A 9,979-nucleotide genomic window follows, 5' to 3' on the forward strand; every position below is an offset into this window, starting at 1 on the left:
GTGCCATCTCTTTAGGTAATATGTATTACATAATGTGTATGTGTCTCTAATCTTGCTGACGCTTTCATCCAGAGCAGTAAGAATGGGCACATTTTTAAGGTCAGTCAGAGTTTCACGGTGAAGTATTCTGTTGTGTGTGTTACAAGCACAGAAAAAGACTATGTAATTTGTTTGAAGAGTCTAAGAATAGTTAAATGATGAGCTTCAGATAAACTATCTGAGAAGCTGAGAGAATTTCCATTAGAAATGTCTTACCTGCCACCTACTGTTGGTTTTTATTAAGGATAGACTTTTAAACAATACTTAATTCCAGATTATTATTACTTATAGGTGCTTAAAAGCATAGTAATTCTAGTAATGCTTGACATATTTTTCTTTTCCAAGAGTGTTATGTAAAGAAAAAATATCTCTTTTGAAATGTCAGGTCATTGGTTTATGTTTCTGACAGCAGTTGTATTGCTAAACTGGCAGGGGAACAGGAGGAGAGAGGGGAAACAGAGAAAAATCCATGGAGTGAGGAGATGGGCAATGGAATACCAGTAGCATAGGAATTAATTTGTGAACGTGGCATCCTAAGGTTTCTGGACTTCCAGCATACATATTTATTCTTTCTAATCCAGTGTTTGGTAGTTCTTTCCAGCTAGCTATTAGTGGTATTAAGAGCAGTGTTCTCCAAAGATTTAAAAAAAAAAAAAAAAAAAAAAGTTATGATCCATGACGATTTATGATTATACATGTAATTCCCATGACTACATGCACAAATTGGTTAAATGCATTTTCAGACAGGCCTCCTACTAGCTATTTCCACGCAATTGTGCTTAAATTATACTAAATGTATGCAGTTTCTGCTCTCTTTGCTCAAGAGACATCGTATGCACTTTTTAAAATACTGTAGTACTTTGGAGAAGATTAAATAGTTGGTAAGAAACAGGGTTGCTTATAGCAGTAGGCAAAAACGCCGAGAGAAACAGCATCAGAAACAGTGGGATGGACGTTTTCCTGTCCCAAATATAAAATGATGCAGACCATTGTTGTTGCTTATAAATGACTTTGCAAAGAATAAAAGGAGTAGATAGATTCCCTGGGGATAGTATGTCACAAGTTTAGCTTTTGTCATTTGATAGCTAATTTTCAAACAATAGTTCAGAGTGGTGGAATATTTTCATGTTTTTTTCTTAAGACTGGAGTCAGAGCCATTTCTCACATAGAGGAATAAACATTGTCAGTACTGAATTACAGTGCAAGGAGTTTCCACAAGCAGGAAAGAATTACCCTCTCTCCAAGTTTTCTAAATGTATTTTGAGAATTAATTCTATAAGCTAGGAACCTGTTTTCTTTTTAGTTCAATTATAAGATAGGTTTGTGAGAGTCAGTCTTGAATAAATTTATATACTTCATTTCTGTACACATTTTTTAAATATTTTGATTTATCAATTTTAATTTAAATGCTTTTGTCAATTGTGGGTTGTTATGCATGCCTCTTTTTATTGTTTTTTCTCTAGCAGATAATGGAAGTTCATCTGTACCAGGAAAAGTCAATAAAGGTTCTTCCAGTACTACGAAAAGATCCATCGCAGACAGTGAGGAGAAATCTGAGGCATACAAATCTATTTTTACATCACACAGCTCAGCAAAACGCTCAAAGGAAGAGTGTTCCAATTGGATTACTCACACAGCATACTATTTCTGAAACAATGATGTGCCTGATTGTAACATTCATTACCACTTTCCTTCCCTAAGGCTTTTTCTATACAACTCTGATAAAGAACATTTGTTGTAATCTGATGTTATCTGGAATTATTCAGTTTGCAAGTTGTTTATAAACTTGTGAATAGCTAATGAATTTGTGTTAGTTTTAACTTCTATTAAATAAGAAATAGATGAACAAAAACCGTGTTCTATCAGCAGACCTCATTTTAAAATGAGGGATTATTTACACAAAATAGATTTTTTTTTTTTCCTGGGTGGATGCCATCATTCTTAGTCACACTAGATCGTGTCCTCAGTAGTGGGGACAGAGGATAGGAGGATCTGCCTAATGTTCCCTGCTATTGATATTTACTGAAGCTGTAATTGCAGTTTTCATTGTAGTAGTCCAGAAGTCTAAACTTTTTGAAACTTTTTGATAGTAATTAGAGCAATAATACTTTGTTTTACTAGCTATCTGGGCCCTCAATACAACAAATATACATTTCTTAAAGTTTCCGTAGGTATTTTCAAGTAATGTACATTTTGATGGAATATATGAAAGCATAGCCATCTTGAAAATATTTGCAAAATATTCTTATTGTACATATTATTGTAGTCTGCTTTTAAAAGCAGGATATATACTCATAAATCATTATATATAAATATGGACCTGTAATTGCATGGTATTTTTTCACAAAAAATCTTAGGGATTTTGTTGTTAGTAGTATTTGTTTTAAAGTTTGAAGCATCAAGTCTAAGTTTCCCTCCTTTTGTTAGAGGCTTATAATAGAGTGGAAGAAAAGTGTGAGCTTCCTTCCTCTTCCGCTGAAACAGTGAGGCTCTGTGTACATCTCTGAGAGGAATTTGCCATTCTGACCTGAATTCAGGCTTTCAGCTTAAATGAAGAATATGAGCATTTGCACAGGGGGAGAGAAAATTGTCTTGAAACAGAGTAGAGGGGCAGGCAGATCCGAACTGGCTTCTAAGGAGAAAGGATTTGGCATGAGTATCACACGAGTCAGAAACCCATTGGCAGTTGTTGGAGGGAACCCTTGAAGGCTGAAGTTAGCTTCTTTGACCATTTCTCTCCTTCTGCAGGCCACTGAAATGTGCTGCTTTCAGAACATCTGTGGTACACATTGTTTTATTTTCTGACCTAAAATTCTTAACAGCGAACAACTATTTGACTTAATTTCTTGTTATACAAAGATGCAAAGTATATTATGTTTTGCTATAGTACAAGTTTTGCTTCTATATTGATGCATATTATCCCTGTGACTTTGATTTAAATAAAATTTGCGGCTCTCACATGACCATAACACTTTATGTTAAGCTGAACAGATAAACAGATGTTCATTTTGCCAGCATTAGAACAGAATAACTTACTAATTTTAGTTATCATGTATTATCATGGGCTTTTTGGGAGCCTTTTTATTCTTAGAATTTTTCAAACATACTTTTAAAGTGTCCATTGCAATGATTTTGTGACTGAATGATGCTTGAATCCAATAATATCTGCATGGCATGATCAGAGGGAAGGCTGGAAGCTTTTCACCTTCCTTTCTTCCTCTTTTTGAATTAAAATCTGCTTTTATAATTGTGGTTCAAACTAACCAGAATAGAAGTGTTAAAAAAAAAAAAAAAAAAAAAAAAGAAAGAAAGAAAGAAAAGGAGGCTTTTAAAACCACTGCATGATATTGCATTGTTACTTTTTTGTGTGAAAATGATTAATTATCCTCATAATTTATTTTTAAAAGTGTCCCCCTTTATAATTGGCAATAGTTAACTGGAAATTGAAATGTTGTGTTTATACCTGCGTAGGTGGTCTTCATGGTTCAAGTGTGTTGAATGAAACTGCTCAGATTTTATTATTATTTTGATAGGTATAATTAAAAACTGGCTTGTTGTAGCATTTATATAGTGGTAAGCGTTTTTGTTTTCCAAAGATGTGAACGTATCTATACATCACATCAAACAGTTTGAGGTTTACTTGAGCTTCCAGGAAGCACTTAGCCATATTTTATATGCATGTCTAGTAATCAGTTTTGTTCTCCCTGTCTTGTATTTCTTTTCTTCTTTGCTATTATCCTTTGTTATTTGTTAGTTACAGATAGTGAAATTACTGCGCTAAAAGATACACAGTGGCAGTCCCTTTATTTGCAATGTAATTCTGTTTTGACAATACATGTTAAATTCCTATTAGTATTTTGTAGGAGTGCATTTTTCTTTTATTTAGATCAGTTATAAATCTTAAGGGGAATTAATGCTTTTGACTTAGTTATTACTTTGCTAAAGAATATGAGAAAATATAATATACAATGTTGCTTCTTTTTCCTTGATAATATGTTAGGTAAAATCCTGTTTGCTCACATGGTAGCAGGTTTTCCTGGTCATTGGGGCACTGTAGTGACTTTTCTTTTTGACCTTCTCAGAACACCTATTCAAATAAGTTCATGACTGTCATGATTTTGTTAGCGAACTGATTCTTCGTATACATGTAATGTTTTTGTCTGGAATTGATAGTTTGTGCTATGCCACTTTGTTAGGAAAGCTTTTGTTTGGTAATTAACCATCGTGACTTTCTGGATGGATTTCTTAAAACGTTTATGGTTTATAGAAGTGTTGTCAGTGACAGATGAGATCTCCTTCCCTTTACAAAAAATAGCGTGAAGGAATGTGATATATTGTTGGCATGTGATGCAATTCATCACCACAATTGGCTTTTGTTAGTGTAAAATAGAAGAGCAAAAAAATTGACACTTCTGCTGTTGACAGGCCAGGCTAGGCAGTTGAGATGGGAACGTTGACTTGGCAAAAATTAATAGATTCAAGCAAATAGTTTGCTTGAGGATGTTTGCTTTGTTGTGGTTTTCTTTTTGTGGGGGAGGGCAATTTAATTTTCTCTTAGCGTAGGTGAATTTGAATGTTGGTGAAAGTTGAAGACTGCAGAAGTTTTAGAATCTGAAATCTTCTGTATTTTTGAGATGCCACACAAAGCTCCGCAGCATTGTGTCCATGTGTCTGTTCGGAGGAGTTCACAGAACAGTTCGTTTTGTATCCATGAAGTTCAAGCCCTGGCCTCTCTTCTGAAGAATTTAAAAAGGATCCAGTTAATGTCAGTTGTATAATGGATTTTTTTGTGATGTGGAACCTGCCCATTGGGAACTGGACTGAAATTCAAAAACTTCTTTCGCATAGCCCAATAATCAGACGTTGGTCATGAAACCTGGCCCAGATATGCACCAGTGAAAAGGGATTGTAAAGCTATATACTTCATTTTACAGTCCTGCAGGTTATCTTTTTGCACACTTACACAGCTTTCAGTGCTTTCAATATTTGTACCTGTAAAACTGAAATATTGAGGGTGTCTGTACATTAAAACTCAGTGGACATGAGCCTGGTATTGGTCGCCAGTACTATAGTTTTACTCTCTGATCACACCAAAACAGACAAGCAGTATTTCCTGCAACCTCACAGGAGATCCTGAAAGCTGTTGCTTTCTCCTTGTCCCTCCTGGTGATGCATGGGGCCTGGTGAGGCTGCAGCCTCTGGCCTTGTGGAGCAGCCGTGATGCACTGCTGCAGCTGATAAGCCAAGCTGTGGTAGCCTGTGCCGTGCGGTGACCTGGGAAGATGCCTGGAGGTGCTGACACTGTGTGGCTTTTCCCTTCCTGGAGGACAACACACCTTGCACCCCGAACATCTGGGAGTCCTGGAGCCCACGAAGGTGAGCTTGGGGTGGATTTCTCTCTTAATTTCCACACACTGCAGCAAAGGTGACCCTCTCTCCTTTACTTAGTCCCTCCCAGGGTCTCCCTTCCTTACACATCTCCTGACTCACCACATTCCCAGTACTGTCAGCTCCTTCCCAAGTCTTTTAACTAGGAGTTGAGTTGCAAGGTATGCGCTGATTGGCCAGCTGGCAGGTCGCTGCAGAGCTCAGGAACGAACATATCCTGTAATAGCATTGCTGTTGGAGGTCTTATCTCTAGCCATTTTTTTTCCCACAAATTCTTCAAAAGACTTTTACATCTATGTGAATCTTAGTTGAAATTAGGCAATGGCTTGTAATGCTGCTGAGACAAGTGGGGGTGTAGCAGCCCTGATTTTTTAGCATATGAGAGTCAAATCCTCCAGAGAAGACAAAACATTCCCACCATCCAGGGGGAAGGCAGAGGTGAAGAGGAGGAACCAATCTCTCTTTTGGAGAGATTAGAATTTAGCAACATCCTGCTCCTAAAACTCTGTAGTTAGTGAATAATAAACTCCAAGGGACACAGTTCATTCTGTAAGGGTATTTTGGGTTTTATTTCCCACAGCCTTTTCAGCACTGATCATAGAATTAACTTCTCTCTAATGGGAATAAAGTTTGAGAGGCATACAGTGGGGAAATACATCTGGTTTGCTAAAGAGGTTGGGAGATTTTATTGGAAATTCCCAACTTTTGTGCTTCAGTCTCCCACTTCCATGCCATGAGATCATCACATGCCTATGAAATTGACCAAAAAAGCTTAAAGTGTTTTTCCCTTTAAAAAATGATGTTTGTTAGATTAAAATATTTCTTAATGTGCTATTAGCAAAACTGAACGAACACAATTGTCTTCAAGTGTCCTGTCTTGTCCTGCTTGCTTTGCAGCCTAGACGCCAGTTGCAGTTGGTATATTTTGCTCAAGATTCAGAACTGTGGTGACCCTGCCAAATAGTTTTAGTTGCATTTAAAAATAAAAGGGCTGTTTATACATTACAATCCACAGAGGGTCTGAAATCAGTATGTCCTAAGATGAATACAAATCATAGACAAAAAGTGTTTTGTTGGAAGGCTTCACAAATATGGGACTGATTACTGCTAGACAGCGCCGATTTCCTTCTCTAAGAGGGAACTGATATAATTCCTTCCTGACAGCTAGAAATTAGAATTGGGTTGGGTTTTGGCTGTTTTAGACTTGACCAACCTTCAAAATGAGCAAAAAGGACAGAGTTCTCATCCATCTGTAGTTGATGGGAATTTTGTCTGTAAGCCACGTTTTTAGTCTAAATACCCATCCAACTGCCCCGTTACTGTGGAGGTACTGCTAACAACTTCATAGCTGTGGTTTTGTCAAGCATTTAACTTTGTGGTTTAAAATCTCTCTGACAGGTCAGTGACAGAATTCAGTTTGCAAATTGACACATCAGATTTTTTTTCAGGGAAGAACTGATTTCACCATGACATTGCATAAAATGAAATTCTCTTTTTAAAGTTTTGCCCTAGCATTTCTGTTCAGCTCTTAATAGCAGATCCAGCATCCGTTCAACCTTTGCATAGCGTTTGTCAGCGTCACCTCTCTAAGGGGGTTTTCTCAAAAACTCTTGTTTAATTCAGTGAAATAAGTGCATGAGTTAGTGAAAAACAGCCCCTTTCCATGTTGAAGCATTTATCTATCAGATTTCACCACTACTTTTTTTTTCACCCAATTTTTCTTTATTCCCTCTCATTTGCCTCCTTCATTTCTGCTGCTTACAGAAATCTGTCAGTATGTTCCCCAACCATTACCAGGACAACAGAGAGTACTGAAAGATCAGGATGACTGATGCTCTGGTTTTGCAGTCCTGCTCGCTCGGTGCCATTTTTGAGCTGATCTGCATGGGTTATGTCCGGCCGGCTCGCCTGCCCGACCCTTCCTCGTCTTGGAGGCCAAGTCCTGGATCTGGTGGCACCATGAGTCAGGATGGACTCGGGAGCCTCAGCTCATCAGTGGATGGACTGCTATTTCACTACCTATAGGGCAGTTTTTAAAGAGAGGAGCTGTATCCACGGCGGAGCTTATAAGGCACTCAAGCTCTATGTTTCTTTTCCATGTTACTGGTAAGAACGTCTTTCCTTCTTCCTTCTGTGGCCTTGCACAGATGGCTCAGTCTCTGGGTCCATTCTCTCCAAAGTAGATATTTCCCCACTGCATGAGGATGTCTGAAGAGTTAATTATAATGTTTGGTGGACACAAGATGACCGTATTACTGTACAGGATAATGTGTAAACAGAAGACACGAGGAGGAATGTTTTTCCGTGGGCTGTTGAAGGATGACTTGATTCTGGAAAGGAATGTGTTGTTAGATTAAGCCTAAAATAGAAACAATTTAACAGTGTAAGTTTTCCTAATAATCATAAACGTCACATTTTTATGCTATGAGTTTCCTTTTTTTAATTAAAAGTAGCTCTGTGGAATCACTTAATACCAGTTTGCAGTGATAAGTGGTTTTTGTCCTTAGCTTTGAAAGGGCTGCATTGAACAGGATGGGTGTAGCTTTCTTCAACTTGCCTACAAAGCTAAAGAAATGCAAAGCAGCTTATTGCTCAATTATGCTGACTTTAGCAAACTCGTAGGACAAATTAAAAAAAGAAAAAGAATATCTAGTCTCAACCTGGATATTTAATGGTCCCAAAATGTGCTGAACTCTGTAGTCTAAATGGGCTCTTTAGTGTGGTGTCAAATAAGCTAAAAAGCAAGGGAGCTTTATAAAGCTCGCTTCATTGTTTAAACTTGTTTAACTCATGTTAAGGCTAATGTACATTTATTCAGACTGACAAAGTGCTGAATTTACACAACAGGGATAGTAATAATTAGGTCAGATACTTTTTAAATGGCAGTGGGGGGGTGGGAATACTTGACTCTTATGCTTATGAATGGAAATGATTATTAGCACTGACTGAGGCCAACCGCAGCAATACATGCACAGGCTCTTCTCACCCACCCCCCTCAACAGCTCCCCTTTTACATCCAGGTGCGAGTGCCACGTCCTCGCTGCCCTCCTGCTGCTTCGAGCCCTGTAGTCTTGCATGAGCAGCAGCTGTCAGTCAGGCTTTGCTTTAGACGTTTCTTATGAGAACGTGGTGTTCCTAATATGATTACGTGTAGTTTTAGCATGCCTGTAAATGTACTTTGAAGCTGGCCCTCCTATTCCCTGCTGGGATCTGATCGAGACCAATAAATCGTATTAACAAAGATGAAAACCAAGTCATTAAACTGCATTGTCTGTTCAAGCTTATAAAGTTGAGCTCCAATCTTTCATAGTGTCTACCTGAATATATAAGAGCTAGGTAGCTTTATTGCTAATGTTTTCCTAAACATCTCTCACTCAGAGATGAGGATGAGGTGAGAGATCTGTACCTTGCACCTTTCTTTGAGATATTTGATGTGATTCCTGAGACAGTCCCAGATTAGTTAGTCCATGGAACTGATCCAGCACAGCAGGATTTGTTTCTCCAAGGACATTTTTTCTCTGCTTTCCTCACGTTGAACAAGCGCTCCTGCTTGCTTCAGTGAAATCGAATCTGCTTGCCTTGGAATTGTGGTCAGCGGCCTGCATGCTGGGCTGGTTGGATCTCTTAAGTTGTAGCCATTTACTTTCCCATTGAGATTTCTGCTACTCATAGCTCATTTGGTTTGCATGTTTCCATTCTTTAAGGAATCATTAAACAGTTTCGAGCATACTTGTTGGACTAGCTGCAGCGTCTGCAGCCAGCTGCAAAGAGCAAGGTCGATAGTCAGAGCCGTCTTAGCATTCCCGTGTTTAAAAACCGCAAACGAGAATTGGAATTTGACTGAATGGGTGAAGATTTAGCCACACACACCAAGTATGTTAGATCTAGTATGCGAAAATGTGCACGAAGGTGTGCTCCCAGTGTGCGAAGTTTCCAAAGCAGCGACTGGGCAGAGATGCATCTGTAACGTCCCTACGTGGGAGATCCGGTGCTGTAGCAGGCGTCTGCTGCAAACTGAGATATGACTTGCTGAGTCAGAAACTCGGTACTTTGAGTCACTAAAGCGTATCTGTTCCTTAGGACTTTTTTTTTCCTCCTCTCTGGTTTCGTAACAAAATATTGCAGTGAATGCACACGAGCCGCGCTTGGAGGCATTATCCACGTGGTGGCACCAAAAGCACAGCGCAGAGAAAGGCTGCGGCCGAAGCCAGTAATTGTTAAGTTACAGGAGAAGGAGAGAAGCATGTAAAAACAGAGGGAACCCTTCCATAGTCGGGGAGCGAAGGATTTGAGCGAAACGTCAGGACGCGCTCAAAGCGTGTGCTCGCGGAGCAGATGTGTCCTGCGCTATGGATGCTGCCAGTTGAATGGTGACTATATGTAAAGCAGTGACTGCGTTGTCCCCGTCCCTGCTGCTTTGCACGTCCCAGTGAGACATCTTCGCAGATCCAAAGCTGAACTTCTTCCCTTTTAAACCTTCTTGTTTGCTTTCACTGCTGCCCAAAGTTTCTGAAACTCCCTAACTGTGCTGTAAGTCATTTCAATTTTTCAA

The 9,979-nt window shown here is 38.9% G+C and overlaps 1 protein-coding gene across 2 annotated transcripts in view; it reads left to right on the top strand.

Annotated features, from left to right (window-relative positions):
• Nucleotides 1-3,605, top strand: part of RTF2 (replication termination factor 2) — a 32,338-nt gene extending 28,733 nt beyond the window's left edge. The window contains exon 9 of one of the 2 annotated variants that reach the window (XM_026101891.2): nucleotides 1,503-3,605. In XM_026101891.2, the coding sequence (XP_025957676.2) occupies nucleotides 1,503-1,690 (188 nt within the window). In that variant the 3' untranslated portion in view covers nucleotides 1,691-3,605. The remainder of the gene's footprint in view (nucleotides 1-1,502) is intronic. The other variant, XM_026101892.2, reaches the window with a different exon arrangement.
• The last annotated feature ends 6,374 nt before the right edge of the window (nucleotides 3,606-9,979 follow it).

Source organism: Dromaius novaehollandiae, chromosome 16 (assembly GCF_036370855.1).
Source record: "Dromaius novaehollandiae isolate bDroNov1 chromosome 16, bDroNov1.hap1, whole genome shotgun sequence".
Taxonomy (NCBI): domain Eukaryota; kingdom Metazoa; phylum Chordata; class Aves; order Casuariiformes; family Dromaiidae; genus Dromaius; species Dromaius novaehollandiae.